This window comes from Python bivittatus, unplaced genomic scaffold, assembly GCF_059951505.1.
Source record: "Python bivittatus isolate LINGU-HERP-01145 unplaced genomic scaffold, Pbiv_v1 ctg000370_np1212, whole genome shotgun sequence".
Lineage (NCBI taxonomy): Eukaryota > Metazoa > Chordata > Lepidosauria > Squamata > Pythonidae > Python > Python bivittatus.
Window position 1 is genome coordinate 2,517,460 of NW_028277062.1, and position 16,881 is coordinate 2,534,340.

The following is a 16,881-nucleotide window of genomic DNA, read 5'->3' on the forward strand; positions in this document are numbered from 1 at the left end:
TGAACACCCCCTGGCTTATGGCACTATCTGAATGCACCAGCTGGGCCAGCATTTCGCAACCTTGGCAGCTTTAAGACGGGTGGACTTCAGCTCCCAGAATTCCCCAGCCAGCTCTTGGCGGGGATTTCTCTCCCCCGCAGCCCCGTCTGTATCCTGTGTGGCGCTTTTACCAAACTGGCCATCAGGAGGCAGTGCACGGCCAGCCCACGAATTCAATTCTTGCAAGAGGGGGCGGATAATCCCTGATGATCCCAGATTGGATGGGGTGGTCAAAACCTACTGCATTGGCCCTTTAGAACAGTGTTACTCAATCTTGGGGACTTTAAGATGAGTGGACTTCAACTCCCAGAATTCCCCAGCCAGCCATGCTGGCTGGGGAATTCTGGGAGTTGAAGTCCACTCATCTTAAAGTGCCCAAGGTTGAGAAACACTGCTTTAGAATAACCCAGAGACGTCAGAGAGAAAAAGCAGATATTCAATCCTTAAAGTCCTTTCCCCGTGATTCAGCTAGGAGCAATGGCTTGCCGAGGAGTCAGGGGCTATTCAGTGACCACCTTACTCGGGTGCAATTGAGGGGCGCCGCAGTTGTGGTGGGAGAAGATGCTCCGAGCCCTTTTGTTCTAGAGCACCACTGAAATCGCAGCAATAACTATTTCAAGACCACAGCACGAGCCGGGTGCGAAAGGTTTAAAAACACTTCTGCCCCCCCAGCCCTGGGTTGACTGAAGCCCCCTTCCCGTAGCTGTTATTTAATTAAAAAAACAACTTAAAAAGCAGCAAAGCATGTCAACAGCCAGCATTCGTGACTCCTGCGTGGACGTTTTTCCAACCCTTCCCCGCCTAAAAGATCCTGGAGCTGGGGGGGGGGATGAAAAAGCTGGGGGAATTTTGCAGAATGGCACTTGTCCCGCCCAGTCCTAGCAGCAGCCGGTGCTAAAAAACAGAGCTGACTTCACCTCGGTTTAGAATCCAAAGTCTCTCGTGGGCCAAATCACCAGTTCTTTCCAACGTTAAGGAAAAAAAATATAAACAGGAATCTTTATTCAGTATAAAAAGCTGGGTTTTGGGATGTTTGAAGCAAGCAGGGTGTGGAATGAAGTATAAAAAATAAAATTCAGAGAAAGGGCAGGGAGGTGCAGAAAAGGAAAGAACGGAAGTAAAAAGCAGAGTGCAAGAATGCTAAACTACAAGCAAATTAATACTTCTATTCAGTATCCATATTAATTAATCTAATGGATCTGAAGGCTAGCACTGTTTTTCAACCTTGGCAACTTGAAGATGGGTGGACTTCAGTTCCCAGAATCGTCCAGCCAGCACTTTAAGATGGGTGGACTCCAACTCCCAGAATTCCCCAGCCAGCTGGCTAGGGAATTCTGGGAGTTGAAGTCCACTCATCTTAAACTTGTCAAGGTTTCAAAAGCACGGGGCTAGCAAACCCTTGCAGGTGGAGAGGGAGAGAAAGACTTCAGTGTAGGAACAGGGGCCAGGAGCACCCTTGACCACCCCTCTTCCCAAAGCCCACCCTTAGAAAGGGTCCCTGCCCCCACTGGAAAGCAGGTTGCGAGGCTGCTCCAAGCAATTTAAAATAACCAAATCTTCTGGGGATGGGGAGCTAAGCCAAGCCTCCTCCCCTTGTTTGGGGCGCTGAGAAAGGGGGATCCACAAAAAAGCCCCCCTCCACTCCCTGCCCTGCCCATCTCTCTCTGCAGCAGATACACCAGACGGGGCCAAGCCAGCTATGATCTCCTGAAGGTCAGGTTGGGAGAGAAGGCACAGCCCCATCAGGGTCTTCGCTGTCCAAGATTAGGGGGGTGGGCAACAGCGAGAGATTTATGCACGTCCCTGCAGGATGCTGCGGGAGCAAGGGGTGCCTCCCAGGGCTTTTTTGCCCACCGCGGCCTCCCGCGGCCTCCCTGAGCCAGAGCCAGAGCCAGAGCCAGAGCCAGAGCCAGAGCCAGAGCCAGAGCCAGAGCCAGAGCCAGAGCCAGAGCCAGAGCCAGAGCCAGAGCCAGATGGGGACCCATTGAAAGGCTGGAGCAAGGGGAGAAATGCTGGTGGCAAGTGGGAATCCAAGGGCCCGAGAGGGTTTGGGACCAGGGACGGGCTGTGATGGCCGCCGGCCCAGCGGCGGTGGGGACCCCTTCCAGATGTGCCGAGGCAAGCTCTCTGAGAGCCGAGCAGCTCTGGAAGAGGCTGGGTTGGGAAATGGAGCATCCCTGAAAGTTAAAACCGGAGAAGGGAGCCGGGGAAGGAACAGGACAGTCAAAGCAGACGGGGTGTGGGTGTGGGTGTGGGGGGCAGGACACGCGCGTGTGAGAGAACTAGTCGGAGTCCTGCGACTCATCCTTCACTTGGACTTTCTTTCGACGGGGCGAAGCAAACTTCGGGCGTTTCCTGCTCTTCAGGAGGCTGGAGGGAGGAAAGAGCCCGAGTGAGCGAGCCAAGCTGCAGCCGGGGCAAGCAGAATCCCATGGGAGGGCAGCCAGCTGGGGTGCAGACGGCCCCACCCCCACAACACCCCTGGGGCCCTGAGAACAGAGGGGTGGGATGCAGCTACCAAAACATCCGGCCCCTGAAACGGTGCCAGTAGTCAGAAATACAAGCCACTGTTTTGCTCAGGGCAGGGACCCCAACTGAAGCCCTCCCAACGCAGAAGCTGGGGTTTCTAAGTGTCGGAAGGGTTCCCTTGAGGCCACCCAGCCCAACCCCTGCTCGGGGCAGGAAGCCCTATTGGAAGCATCCCCAGCGAGAGGGCTGCCCAGCCTCTGCCTGAACGCCCCTGGAAAAGGGGAGACCACCGCCCCCTCCCGTGCTTCCACTCTCCCTCTCATTCCCGGGGGAATCAGCCTTCCTGCAACTTCCTGACCTCTTCTTCTATGTCCTGCCCCCTGGATCGATGGAGGACGCATCCTGATCTCCTTGCAGGTGTTTCAGGAGGAACATCCTATTCCCAACCCTCCATCTTCCCTTCCCAGGACTGAGCAGCCCTCCCATCCCTCTTTGTAGGACTTAAGCTTCTAGTCCTGATCGCCCTCATTGCCCTTCTCTAGCCTATTCCGACTTCTCGGAGTCCTCCTTCCAGGGTGGGGCCTGGGGTGTCTGCAGGGTGTGGTCAACGTCAAGAGGGCGGAGCTTCAATTGCACTGTTGGGGCTGCCATCTTGACTTTTTTGACCACACCCCGCAGACTCCCCTAGTGGTGCCCAGGAATGGGGAAAATGTCTCCCTAGGATTCAGAGCCTCACAAAACACTGAGCCCGAAGCCACAAGTGTGATGTGAGACGTCCCTTTGGCACCACGCCAAGGGTGAACCCAGCTGTGGCTTTCACGTGGACGGGGCAGGGGACCCTCACCCACCTCTTCCCGCACGTGCAGCTCTCCAAGTCCTCCCTCTGGCTCGTTTCTTGGAATTCAAGGGCTTCCAGGAGCTTCTTCAGCATCACGTAGTGCTTGCGATTGTGGATCTGGAAAGCAAGGGGGCCCCTCAGCACGCCAGCCCGGGTTCAAACGCGAGGGATCCACGCCCCCCTGCCGCCACGCCCCCTGGCCCTTTGGCACCCAAAGCTGGAGCATCCGCCTCTTCCAGCTCTCCTCCCAGCCAGGCCAGGCCGAGGGGCAGCGGTCATCCCTCGGCCCCCTCCCAGAGGAGAAAACCGCCAACGTGGGCCCGACGCGCAGCTCACTTGGAGGGTGTAAACTTCGGGTTCAGGCTCTTCCTCCAACTCCTGTTCGGGTGCGTCTTCCTCCAGTGCGACGGCCGCCGACCCACTGCTAGTGGTGCAAGGAAGGCTGCCTTGGGAAGGAGCTGGAGAAAGGAGAGGCGAATGAGAAAAGCCCACCAGCCAAGACCCCATCCTCTTTTGGACAAGCTCTCCGGGAAGCCCACCGGCAGAAAAGAAGACCAAGGGGAATTCCCCAAATACACCGAATTTAGTGCCACCTGGGAGGCTGCATTGCCCTTGACAACTTTCTCTTTGGATGCCCCATCTCCCCCGTTTTCAAGCCAACGACACTGAACGCCAACACAACATCCTGCGGCAGGCAGTCCCGCAGGTTAACGGGGGTCCGCAGAAAGAAGCCCTTCCCTGTCATCCCGCCTGGAACTCCTCCCTCTTTCCTTGGATCTTTCCACAGCTTCAAAGCCCTTGGAGAAGAACGGATTTTCTCCTTGCCCTGACCCCCCAGACACCATTCGTGAATCTCGGTGACGCCTCAATGTCTAGGAGAACTAGCGTATCCATCAGCCCTGCGAGGCAGGCCAGAGGAGGAAACCGAAGTCATGCATGGTAATGCTACTTTTATAAGGTTATTGCAACAGAATCTTGCAAGTCTGAAAGCTTGTCTTGGTGAAAACTGGGGAGGGTCTCATCTGAGAGGCTCTCTCAGGTTGCCGTTCTGGCCTGGACTCCGGTTTCTTTTATCTGACTGGAAGATGGGTGGACTTCAATTCCCAGAATTCCCCAGCCAGCATGGCTGGCTGGGGAATTCTGGGAGTTGAAGTCCACCCATCTTCAAGTCGCCGAGGTTGAGAAACACTGATCTACAGTAATGTTCATTCACGTTTCTGCAAGCCTATTCACCCATCATGCTATGGTATAAACCCTGGTTTACACATCTTAAGGGCTGATTCAAATATTTTGGATTAAAATCCAAAATTGGGAATTCTGGGAGTTGAAGTCCGCCCATCTTCAAGTTGCTGAGGCTGAGAAACTCTGCTCTACCGTAGCAAAGGTGCATGGCTTTGATTCTGCCGTGCACTCACTGTTTTGACTTTTTTGACCCCCTTCTCTGGATTCCAGCAATTAATAATGCAACTTCTCTGCAACTGCCCTTCCTTCGGCAGATCCTTGGCTCTCTCGCAACCGACCGATGGGTCTTCAGATTCACCCTTTTTGGGTTGTCCTGTTGAATTACCTTTCTGCTGGAAGCTGCGTTCCTCAGACCGTCGATCTCGGCCTGGGCAGGCGCAGACCCGGACTTCGAAGCATCGGCGTCCCAGGACCTCTCCCCTAGGGCAGAGAAGGTGGGTCCCTGAAGACGCCATAGGGCAGAGGGAAACGTTTCGCCTCCCGCTGCAGAGCCGGTGGCCCCATCCCCGCCCAAGGGTCCAGCGGGGTAGGGATGGGGAATCCAGCTTTCATTTCAAGGGACGACTGCGTTTTTGACGGTTTCCCCCGTTTTATATTGTTGCTTTTGAGTCTGTAAGCTGCTAACAGCCACCGGTTAAGCAGCGGGTTCAAATCCTGGTACATCAAGTAAGGTCGGTGAAGTAAGGTAAGTTACGGTAGGCAGGTAAAGTGAATTAAATGCCACACATTACATTTTTGGTAAATTAAACACTGCTCTTCCTTGCTTCTCAGCGCAGGAGAGAGCACGCATCGCTGCATTTCCGACTGGGGGTATCCAAGCGTCTGTGTCAAAAAGTCAAATGGCATGTGTGACCAAAGCCCTGCCTCCTTTTTCACGTGTGATGCAGGTAAAAAAGGAGGCGGGGCTTCGGTCGCACACATCACCTTGACTTTCTGAACCCCCCTGCAGAAGCCTCTCACCCCATTTGTCTTTTCATCTTTGCAATGCAAAGCCAGGCAAATTTTCCTCTATGCCCGTTCCACAACCAGCTAGTTCTTGGTTAGGCCAAACCAGGGGCGGCTGTGGGGCAGCTCCTGGGCTCCCAAGAACTGCCCAACTCCTGCCCCACACGGGAAGACAGAGCCAAGGGGTGGAAGCTTTTGGGGGGGATCCACACTCGAAAGGAGGCGGAACTTCCTGACCGGGAGAGCATTTAAGCCTCCTGGCGTTGTGGGGCTTCATCCCCGGAGGTTTTGATGCAAGGCTGGGCAGCAAAGGGCCCCTGCCATGCCCGGACCCTATGCTTTTCTGGCCAGCCCCCTGGAACCGGGCCCGGGTCGTACTTAGCAAACAGGGCAGACGCTTCCCTGCTAAGTGGCTCCGAATTTGATCCCGCACAGCATTCAACAGGCAGGCTCAGAGTCTTAGCAACGATTCCCCGTCTCAGACCAAACTCTCTGGGACCGCCAGGCCAGGGAGGAAGAGGAAGAGGAAGAGGAAGAGGAAGAGGAAGAGGAAGAGGAAGAGGAGCACTCACTCTGCAGACTCCAAAGTCAGGATGGTCAGGATGGGGCGCCGGTGCATGCCCCCCATGCAGGAACTGTTGCACATGTAGTTATACAGGATGATGGTGCAAGCCGTCCCCACCTGCAGGGGAGGGGAAGAATTTTGCACAAATATTCGATCTCTCCTCCACGCCCCTCCACCCCCCGAGCTGCTCTCAAGGACTGGAGGAAGTTGGGAAGAAACTGGGAACTCATTGAACGTGGCCGGAGGGATGGAGAACTTCATGGGGGGCAAAACAGGGCAGGATGCGGAGCAGAAAGGCGAACGGAGCTCACTGCCACGAGAACTGGCCGTCCAAACCGGTTTAGCCAAATTTGGATTTATTCCAACCAACCTCATTCTTGGCATCCCAGACATTTGGGACGGGGGGTCCAAAGGAAGCATCAGCAGAACTGAAGCCTGAAAGTTTGCAATCCCACTCCCCCCACCCCCAAAATTAGGACATTTGAGCATGCTCAGAAGCTGGCACTGGTCTAGTTGCACATTCCTCCTTTTTAAAACCAGTTCCCAGAGCAGGCAGCTCGTTCCATTCGCTCTGCCATCATGACAAAGGACAGAGCTGCCATATTTAGTAGCAGTGTACCTGCAAAGGCCTGCTCCCGGAGACTAGAATCCCCCTCCCAGCATTTCTAGAATACAGACCCTCCACTTACTAGCTTGAAGAGGGCAGCAGACAATTAGACAAAGAAATAGAAGATGGGGAGAGCTAGGATGAACCCCCAAATCACACCTGTCCCCCCACAACTCTCCCCCCCGCTCAATAACCTGAGGCTTCTGGTAAGGAACCGAGACACTGTGCCGCTTGTTCCTGCCCATGCAGTACTGGGCCTGGGGGTTGCCTTCGACTCGGATGAGATGATCAGCGGGGGTCAGGCCTGTCCAAAAACACAAAATGGGGGGCAGAGGAAAGAAAATGGGGGAGTTTAGTTTTTATGTTCGGCACAACTGCAGAAGCTTCATGCTGGAGGCTGAGTGTTCCCCATTCCCCAATTAGCAGCCCCAAATCAACCCCAACTACAGCTGGGGTGAGAAGAAGGCCCCCCTTCCAATTTCTTCTTGCCCTCCCATTTTTTGCCAGCCTGGCTCAAAGGACGTGGCTTGGCTCGCTTCCTTGAGCTTCCCCCAACCTGGAAGACATCAAGCCGCTTTACCAGTGTTTTTCTGGGAACGGGTGGGGGAGAAGATGCTGCGATTCCAACAGCATCCTTGTTTATCCACACCACAACCCTGCGAGGTAGGTGAGGCTGAGAGACGGTGATTAACCCAGGGAAGTTCACGGCAGAGCAGTGAACCCAGGTCACGCCCTCCTGCGAGGAACAGAGCGCTCAGGGCTCTGAGAATCGGGCGAGGATCCTACCCCTGCATGACATGCCCTCCAGCTGCACACCGAGGGCCCCCCCACGCCCGTCCCCAACAGCCCTTCGCCTCTGCCGGCAAGAGAGGCCCACCGTCATTGCACTCCGGGCGCCGTTCGTGATGGGGGCAGCGCTTCACCACCTCGGCCATGTGCTCAGAGCTCTTGTAGACTGCCATGGCGCGGACCACGGAGCCTGGCGGCGGTGCCTCCCTCACCTTTACGAGCACTTTGCAAGTTTTGCCCATTTGGCAGAAAAGCTTGTTCAGAACCGGGGAGTACTACAGAGGAAGAGGCGGGGGGGGGGAGGAAAAACAAAAAATTCCTGTAACTAGTTTACTGGGGAACCCAGGCACTGTTTTTTCTCACCCCCCCCAACAAATCACTCATCTCTCCCTTTTCTTCCCAAGCCTTCCATCCAATCAGGCACCCCCCAAAATAATACATTGATAAGTTGCAATTGCCATGGATCTCCGAACCTCCCCAATAATTTTTAGCCCCCCCACTCGCCCTCGGCCCCTCCAAGGCTCTTCTCCCAAAAAGCACATGGCCTGCCCTGCATTTCAACCCTTTGCTGGTGGGATGGGGGGGGTAATACTTCCATTGCATAGCTCCATTTCAACCCACTCCCTTGAACAGGTCTTCCAACTCAACTGCTGGCACTTAACCTCTTCTGCCCTCATTGCAATTTTAGGGATTTGGGCTGTTGTGCGGGGCTCCAACCCAGCAGACCCCTCCCATTCCCCTCTCTTGCCATAGGCAGGCAAGGGGGGCACTGGAGCACCTGGGGATCTGTGATGGGCATTTGCAAAAACTCGGACATCTCCAGACTTGTTCCTGGCGGGGGTGTGCGCGGGGGAAGGAGACGGAAGGAAGGGGGTGGTCTCCCTTTGGGCCCCCTTTCTTAAAAGCCCAGCCATTGGGTGTGCATGCTCAAAACGAAAAGTGGGGCGGGTGGTCAACCCACTTCAGGAAACGGGGAGCCGAAGATGTGGAACAACATGTGAATTGTTAACGTCACGGCTACAAAAATCAGGGAGCCACCTAAGCGGTAAGTTTGGAGGCTGGGGGTTCAGGGTCACAGGTCTCCCCAAAGCTGCAATTCAAGTACTTGCCCGGTAAAAGCAATTGGGGAGGGAATTTACAAAAATGGCGGTCTTGAGAGGGGAAGGCCAACTCTTGGCCTCACCCTTCCTGCCCAAGGCGCACGAAAGGATGCATTGTAAAGACTCGTGTCTGCACCCAGCTATGTGGGCCATGCGTGGGCTCTGTCACCCACGCTCCCGGGGTGGCTAAAATCCAACTAACGGTACACTTTATGGCTGGGAGGGTAACCTGGGTGTGGCCCCAGCACCACTAAGGTCTGGCAGCACAGGGACTGGCTTTCAGCAGTGACCGTTTTTTAAATATACGAGCTAAGGGTAGAAAGGGAGGACGCGTCTTCGGGAAGCAAGCAGCTCCTAATCTACATTCAACCCCCCCCCCCGTCCCAAATGAATTGCTTGAAACTTTCCTTGGGGATGGCCAGAAAAATGGGATCCAGCTCTTCCTGGTGGCACCACCAGGGCATCACTCCACAGCCTCGGAAAGCAAAACGGGGGCCCTGACCCTGAAGGGTGCCTTATCAGTCCCGGTACCACTAGATAAAAAAGGAAGCCTGAGACCTCTTTGATTTCTGGGCAAACAATCCCCCTTCCCCCCTTCCTGGTATCTTCCAGAAAGACCAGGTGTCTGACTCACAGGATGCCCAGAAGGGCACCCCTAGGAGGGCGCCATGTTGGAGAAGCTGCTCTGGATTCTTCCAGATGCAGCCATGCTGTATCTCCCAGCGTGGTCACCCATGAGGGAGGCTGGGAGTTGTAGTTCAGAAGCATGAGGATGCCACGCCCCCCCCCTCCCAACCCATGTAAGAACTAAACCAGGCCACCTCTACACAGACCCACATTCGGGGCAAGACTGGTGCACAGCTGGGCACGTTTCACACCCAGAACTGCCCCTCCTGAAGAAGCGAGGGGCTTTCAAAAAAACCTCGCGGTCCTTGGTGGAAGCTACAGAACCAGATCCAAAGACCCCAGACAATCCAGGTTGTGCATTTTAGGGGGCGAGAAAAGCGACTCTAGGTTATGTTGACCCAGGTCTCCCCAATCTGCAGGGGAAGGGGGCAGATCACGCAGTCACAGACTTTTTTGACACACCCCCGGACGCCCCTGCCAGAGACAGAGGATACGTGTGGGGAAGGAGGACCCCTGGACCCCCTTGCACTTATCAAGCTGGCTCTCTCCCCGGCCCCACTTTGCAAGGACTCGTACAGTGTAGGTGACAGACTTGGCGGTCCCCGATTGCTCAAACTCCAAATTAAAGCCATAGCACCCAGGATAATCTTCGGTGGGAGGGAAGACGCCGCTGTCCCCCGGAGGATAATCTTCGGCCAGCTGGAGCATGACCCCGGGGTTCGCCAAGTAGTGGTTCGCGGGAGGGATGACAAAGTCTCCTCCGTTCAGGTAACCTTCTGCCAGAGGGGCCAGCGGGGTGGTGGAGACGTGGGGATCCAGCAGCGGGTAGGTGTTCTGCTCCATGGCGCTGGCCCCCTCCTCGGGGAAGGCGATGGGCTGGGTGGAGGCCATCAGCTGCTCCGTATTCTAAAAACATAGAAACGGTTTGGGGTCCCATGAGCTCCTGAGCCCATTCCCATTAGTTCAATGAATAAGCCACGGTTGGATTAACCATGGATAAATCTGTAGGCAAAACCAATCAAGGCTCGCAGTGCCTCTAGAGCAGTGTTTCTCAACCTCGGCTACTTGAAGATGGGTGGACTTCAACTCCCAGAATTCCCCAGCCAGCATGAGTTGAAGTCCACCCATCTTCCAGCGGCCGAGGTTGAGAAACACTGCTCTAGACCAACCTTGCCCAACAGCTGGGAACTGAGTTGCCAGGCATCCAGAAGCCCCCTCCCTCCTGTTGAGGACTTTCAAAACCCATTCCAGATGTTCTGGGATGACCAGCCAGGTCATTTCCCTGGCTGGCTGGGGAATTCTGGGAGTTGAAGTCCACCCATCTTCAAGTGGCTGAGGTTGAACCCCGTACTCACCATGAAAGGGCTGATCATTTTCAAAGCCCAGATCTCCTCAAAGGTCTCTTGGCTCAGAGGTGGACTCAGTGATGGGTCTGGGTCTTCCTCCCCCAATTGATCCATGTGGCTTTCTATAGCTGGGGAACTAGGAAGGGAAGGAAAGGGAAAAGGTTCAAGGAACGTCCACACCTGTCCTTAATACAAGGTTGCGTGTCTTCATTTTACAGCATTTCTGTTTTTCAAAACGTGCCAAGGAGCAGCACCACTTCACCAGTCCTTAGGCAGCTGTGGCACCGAGTGGCCCACTTTTATTCTTGGAGCGAATGCACCCCAGCTGGCGAGCATCAGCCTCATCCAGAACCAGCCCAAAGCATGTATTTCGGCTGGTAGGTATTGATCTGCTGCATTTATACAGCCTTTCCTTCCTGGTGCCCCCCAGATGGGCTGGGACTCCAATTCCCAGAATTCCCTGCCAGCATGGTGGAAGGACTCCAGAGAATTCTGGGAACTGCTTTGGAGGGCTCTCACTTGGGAGAGGCTGCTCTGTACCACCACCCCACGGCCCACGGAGGTAAGGCAGCTGACCAGCCGTACCAGGTGAGTTTGTGCCCCTTCGTCAAGCAACCAAAAGAAGAACGTCTACAAAAGTCTCTGCCACAAGATGCAAAACTACCCCCCCGTTCCGACCGTCTCGCACTATAACACATCTTGACTTTGACCAATGGCCTTGTTATGACAACACCGAAAAACTGACGACCGGTCCTCGCCATCAACATTCAGGTGCTTGGCAACTGGCATGTATTTACTACGGTTGCAGCATCAGAGGGTCACGTGATCGCCATTTGCTACCTTCCCAGGGGCTTCCAACAAGCGAAGTCAATGGGGGAAGCCAGATTTGCTTAACAACCGTGGCAAAAAGGGCTGTAAAATCAGGCGCGACTCACTTAACGACCGCATCGCTTAGCGACAGAAGTTTCTGGTTTCAGATTCAGAGGAGACCATCAACAGGAACTTTTTAAAACTTCCTATTTCTGCTTTTTCCACTTGTGCATGATAATTACTAAGGGCAGAGAAATGTGAACATACCCGCAACCTTTCCCAACCCTACACTTAATCAGATGCTCTATTTTGGATCCATAAAATCCCCAGGCATTGATCACATATCATTTGGGGCAGCCCCTATAGTTTTAACTTACAATTACAGCTACTAAAGTGGTGCCTCATTTTGTGGGAAAATGTGGCTGCTTTTCTTCTAAGCCATGATGTTTTAATTGTAATAAGCAATGGTGGCCTGTTTAGAGAAAACACTAAACGGAACCCAAGCTAGCTTGATTGCAGCATAACCCAGTGCATGAACTCAGATTCCACCTTCTCTCATGGATCCCCCCCCCAGGGTTTTTCCATTTGTCCCTTTCGATTTTGTTCTTCAGCGTGTGCCATGTAATTGGCTCAGAAGACAAATTATTAGCGGAAATATGGACTGTATGATACAACAAGGACCAGGGATCTAAAAGAATGTGTCAGAGACCAATTGTGATAGACTGGGAAAGCAGAGGGAACAATCACAAGTTGTATATTAATGCTGAAAAAACAGAGGAAGTAGATGGATTCCTTGATGTATCAGAGGGTGCTTCTGCCCACATTGATTCAGGTAGTCTTGACTTACGACCATTCATTTAACAATCATTCAAAGTTACGACGGCTCTGAAAAAAGTGACTTACGACCCGTCTTTACACTTACAGCCGTCGCAGCATCCCCATGATCAAAATTCAGGCGCTTGGCAACCAGCATGTATTTACAACGGTTGCAGAGTCCCAGGATCATCATTTGCTACCTTCCCAAGGGGCTTCTGACAAGCGAAGTCAATGGGGGGAAGCCAAATTTGCTTAATGACTGCAGCAAAAAAGGTAAAATCAGGCGTGACTCACTTAACGACCACATCGCTTAGCGATGGAAGTTCCAGTCCGGTCGTAAGTCAAGGACTACCTGTACAGGGAAGTGAGAGTTGGGTACGGCAGAGGCTGTTTAAACGTTTGTTGAATGCACTAGGAAGGGGGTGCTCCAGAAACGTGTGGGGCAAATTAAGACAAGAGGAGGTCAAATACGAATCGGTGCGAAATGAACACGGACTGAATACGAAAGGGAGGGACTTGTACGAAACGCGTCGAGGCGGTTTGGCATCAGAGACCAGGAACGGCCGGAACAAATGTTTGCACTTCGGGAGGCGGTCAAAGACGGCAAGATGCCGTCCATCATGCACATTCTTAAAAAGGGGTGGGGGTGTTCTTGCCTTTTTTAACACCTCCTCCCCGGGCACCCGGTAAACGGTATTGGTGTACATGAGTGTTAGCTCCTTCCTCTTATTTCTTCCTACCTTGTGCTTTAAATTCCTTAAGATTTCTTGCTTGTTGGCCTTTGCACAACCCTGATGCACAGAGCCATAGTTTAGGCCAGTGTTTCTCAAACTTGGCCGCTTTAAGACGGGTGGACTTCAACTCCCAGAATTCTGGGAGTTGAAGTCCACCCGTCTTAAAGCGGCCAAGTTTGAGAAACACTGGCTTAGGGGGCTTCAGGTTCTCCAGCTTCTGCAGAATCCGATATTGCCCCTTTTCCTCCCTTGTCCTCCACTGTGCCGCCTTCTAGAACGGCTACGGTCTGCTCTGGGGAGCAAGAGCACCCTCCTACACCCCCTCCCCAGGTCAGGCTCCCCATTTTCTTGCATCGCTTCCCCTGCAAGAGAAAAACGCGCCCTTTCCCACCCCCGCAGCGCCCTCTCCAACGCGGCGGCTGGCCCTTTTCCTGGCCAGGGACGGAAACCAGCCCCGATCCCGGCGCGCGTGTCCCCGCCCGCCGCGAAGAGGCGACCTCGCTGCCGCCGCTCCGCATCCTCGAGCAGGGAGGGGAGGAGGGCGGCGAGGCTGTACCATTCCGTAAAGGGGGGAGAGGAAGCCTCATCCCTTCGCGAATCCTCTTTTTTCCTTTAAAGACGACGCGCGTCGGCTCCAGGGCCGAATACTTCGCCTAGGGCGAGCGGAAAGGAGGAGGAAAAAACCAGCCGACGCTCCTCTGAAGAGCCCCAAGCGCCCCCCCGCCGCTGCTCACGGTCCCTTCGCCCCCCCCGCCCACGCATGGGCGGACTGCACCCTCCAGAGGCTGTTTGCAAAGCGAGCGGCCGGGCGAGCGGCTTCCCCCGCGAAAGTTTAAGCGCGCGCTCGGCTGGCCCGGGCTCCCCGAGAGCGGCCCGCTGCGCAGCCTGCCCGGGGAGTGCGCCCGCTATGTCGGTCGAAAAGCGGGGTAACCGGCCTAGTCCGAACGCAGGGCCCGCGGCGAGCCGTCGGCGGAGCGGGAGACCCCTCCCCTGCCCTGCCCTGCCCTGCCCAAGGCCAGGAAGGACTTTTGCAATGCCGAAGGGGCGGGGGAGACCCGGCCTCTTTCCTTCCCGAAGAAAGCCACGGCCGGGCTCCAGCAGCCCCCCCCCAAGTTCTCCCTCTCCCTGCATCCTCCTAGCGCCCCTCCCTCCTCTCCAAAGTCTCGACAAGTTAAACCTGGGGGGGGCAGGAGCAACTACTCAGCACCTTCCAGATGCTTGCCGGAGGTGGGGCGGCGGGGCAGCGTTAGCGAAAGAACCGCAGCCGTGCTGGAAGACGGCGCCGCTGGCCCAGTGGACCCCCCCCGCCGCATCCCACGGGGATGCGGCGGGGGGGGGTCCACTGGGCCAGCGGGGCCGTCTTCCAGCACGGCTGCGGTTCTTTCGCGGGCGGGCATGGCCCGCCACCCCCCGGCCCACGCGCTGGGGAGGGCGCCTGGCCGCCCCCTTCTCGCCCGAACGGGGCGGGGGGGCGTCCCGCCGGCGGAGCCGCGCCGCCCCCGCATTCCGAGTCCGAACGCGGCGGCCCGAGCGTTCCACTCCCCCCGCCCCCCTCGCTCCGCAGTTTCATCAGCCGCAGCCGAGCGGAAGCGCCGCGTTGAGTCAGCGGCGAAAGCGGGGGCGAAAGCGCCAGGAGCGCGTCGCGTCGCGCCCCCTCCCGCGACGCAAGGCCCGGCCCGGCCCGGCGCGGCTCCGCGTTTACCGACGCAGCGGCGAGCCTCGGTCCCGTCCCCGCCGCGCTCCGCGAGCGACTGGCCGCCAGCAGAAGCGAAGCCCGGCCGCCCAGCTCGAACCACGCGGCGGGGATTCCCCGCTCGCGCCCGCGGCGGGTTCGCTCTCGCGAGGGGAGGCGCGGGAGCCATCTTTGGGGAGGGCGCGGGGCGGGCGGAGGCCGCCTCCCCGGGCGGCGCAGGGGGCGCCGTACCCGGGGCGGCTGCTGCCCCCGCCCCGCAGGGGAAACGCCGGGCTCCCTCGGCCGCTGCCGCCGCGCGCGCCGGGCAGGACCACAGCCCCCATCATCCGAAGCTGGAGCTGGCGGGGAAGCCGCGCCCCTCCTTGACGCTGAGGAACACCCCCGGCCCCCGCTGGAATGGGAAAAAACATTGCAAGGGAAACCGGGCGGCTTGCCCGTTCGTAAGCGAGCCTTCCTGTTCAGGGGCAGTCTACCGTGCAGGATACACGGGACAAAGCAGGTCGCCTCTCGGGAAGGCGGCTCCCCAGATAAGGGGGGGGCTGAACTCGGCGGAGGCAGTCGGCTAAAAGAGACCCCCGCCCCCGTCAGCGCTTCCCCTCTTTCCATCGCCGTTGGCAACTGGCACCTCCAGGGTTTGGGCGTTCCGATTACCGCGTCAAGCGGGGCGAGGCGTTAAGGCTCGGGAGGGGCGAGGCGCCGCGCTGGCTTCGGCCGGCCCTGCAGGAAGCGAGTTGGAAGAAGTCAGAGCCGCCCCGGCTTGCCTCGGGAGCGCAGGAGGGAAAGCGGGGGGGGGGGGGGGGGCGGTCGGGACCCGGGAGCTTCTCCGGGGCAACTGCCACCGACGGTAGACTGCCTCTGACCACGGGGGCTTTGCTCCCCAAGCAGGTCAGCCCCCGGATTTAACTGGCAGCGATGCAGTCAGCCGGCTGGGGGGGAAGGGAAGAGAGAAAGCTGAGGGGTTGGGGGGCAGCACAGCCACAACAAATCCCCCCCCCATTAAATCCGGACTCTGTTTACCAAACTGCGCTGCTCTTTACGTGTGTACGTTTGCCAGGTGTCTGACGCAAGGCCTCTCCCACTGGCTTCCTGAAGATGTTAAACCCCAAAATCAAAAGGGGATTTTTCTTACGCCCTGTTTTCACCCCGTGCGCTGTGCGTGTGCGTGCTGTCGCCTGGCGGAAAATCCGCAGGTTGCAACTGGTTGATACGTGAACGTCTCCGCCCGGAGCAGCCTTTGAGTCTGGAAGGCAGGCTGGCAAACCTGGCGCGCTCTGCCCTGGAACTTCAGCATATATGCAACCGATAACCTCTCGAACGGGGTTTCGATTTCTCAACTAGCCCTATTTTCAGAAGGTGGGGACCGTTCAGAAGGGAAGGAGCGTTCTCACTTGCTTTTTGCTTTTTGCTTTCACCGCCCTGCGAGGGTGCAAAGGCTGCTTTGCCGGCCCCCGCCTGGAACATTGTGGCATTGTGGTTTATGCAAACCATCCTTCGTGCAGACTGTCGGTCCAGCCACTGTAGCGTAGCCCATCTCAGTTTAGAGGGGCCTGCAGACTAGCTGCAGGTTGGACGCTGGCAGCAGACAAGTTGGCCATAGAATAGAAATATTTACACCAGAAATGCATGTATTTGTCTATTTATTCCATTCGCACTCTGCATTTCTTGGGGTCCAAGCTCTTGTTAACCCGGGAGGATGTAGTGGAGAAAATAAATCTAGGGCACAGAAGGGAAGCTGCACCCTTCGCCCACCCCACTGTGTTTGAGATAGGACCAGGGTCAAACCCCATTTCTCTCTCTGCCTCATCCTTTCAGACCCAAATTGACCGCCCCTGCCCCCAGACAGCTCCCCCTGCAACCCCATCTCACCAAAGAATAGAGCCTCGCGCCCAGGGCAGCCCTAACAAGGGAGTTGCAACATAGAATAGGAAGTCCTTTGGGTTCGAAGGAGACCCGCCGTTGTGCAGTTCATCTCTGGACGCGGAGGTGGCTCTGTGCCCGCAGTCTGCGAGCGCAGGGTCTGGCACAGCGAGGGCCCAATGGAAGTCTGTTGTTGCAGTCGCTGCGGGTGTTCCTCTCTGACGCCGCTGATGGTTTTCTATCAGTTTTTGGTGGCGCCTGTCTTGGAAGCTGGCGGAGGCTTCATGGCACGGGGCTTGCCCAGCGGGTTCTGCAGCTTCGAGTTCCCTCGGCTGGATGTCACAGTGGCAAAGAGCAGTGTTTCTCAACCTTGGCGGCTTTAAGATGCGTGGACTTCAACTCCC

The 16,881-nt window shown here is 56.4% G+C and overlaps 1 protein-coding gene across 1 annotated transcript; it reads right to left on the reverse strand.

The window, feature by feature from the left end:
- Nucleotides 1-997: 997 nt before the first annotated feature.
- TP53 (tumor protein p53) lies at nucleotides 998-14,807 on the reverse strand. The gene is made up of 10 exons (XM_088142334.1): nucleotides 14,630-14,807; nucleotides 10,577-10,703; nucleotides 9,798-10,127; nucleotides 7,583-7,769; nucleotides 6,900-7,009; nucleotides 6,106-6,215; nucleotides 4,914-5,008; nucleotides 3,683-3,804; nucleotides 3,357-3,463; nucleotides 998-2,409 (listed from the first exon to the last, which is right to left on the reverse strand). Exons 2-10 carry the CDS (start codon nucleotides 10,679-10,681, stop codon nucleotides 2,322-2,324), a joined length of 1,254 nt encoding a protein of 417 aa, XP_087998460.1. The 5' UTR covers nucleotides 10,682-10,703; nucleotides 14,630-14,807; the 3' UTR covers nucleotides 998-2,321.
- Between the last annotated feature and the right edge of the window lie 2,074 nt (nucleotides 14,808-16,881).

Coding starts and splice junctions, on each gene's coding strand:
- TP53 (XM_088142334.1), bottom strand. CDS start 10,681: ATGGATCAATTGGGGGAGGAAGACCCAGACCCATCACTGAGTCCACCT. Junction 7,770..9,797: donor CCAAGTCTGTCACCTACACT/GTACGAGTCCTT, acceptor CTTCCTCTGTAG/TACTCCCCGGTTCTGAACAA. Junction 3,805..4,913: donor ACGCAGCTTCCAGCAGAAAG/GTAATTCAACAG, acceptor TCCTTTCTCCAG/CTCCTTCCCAAGGCAGCCTT.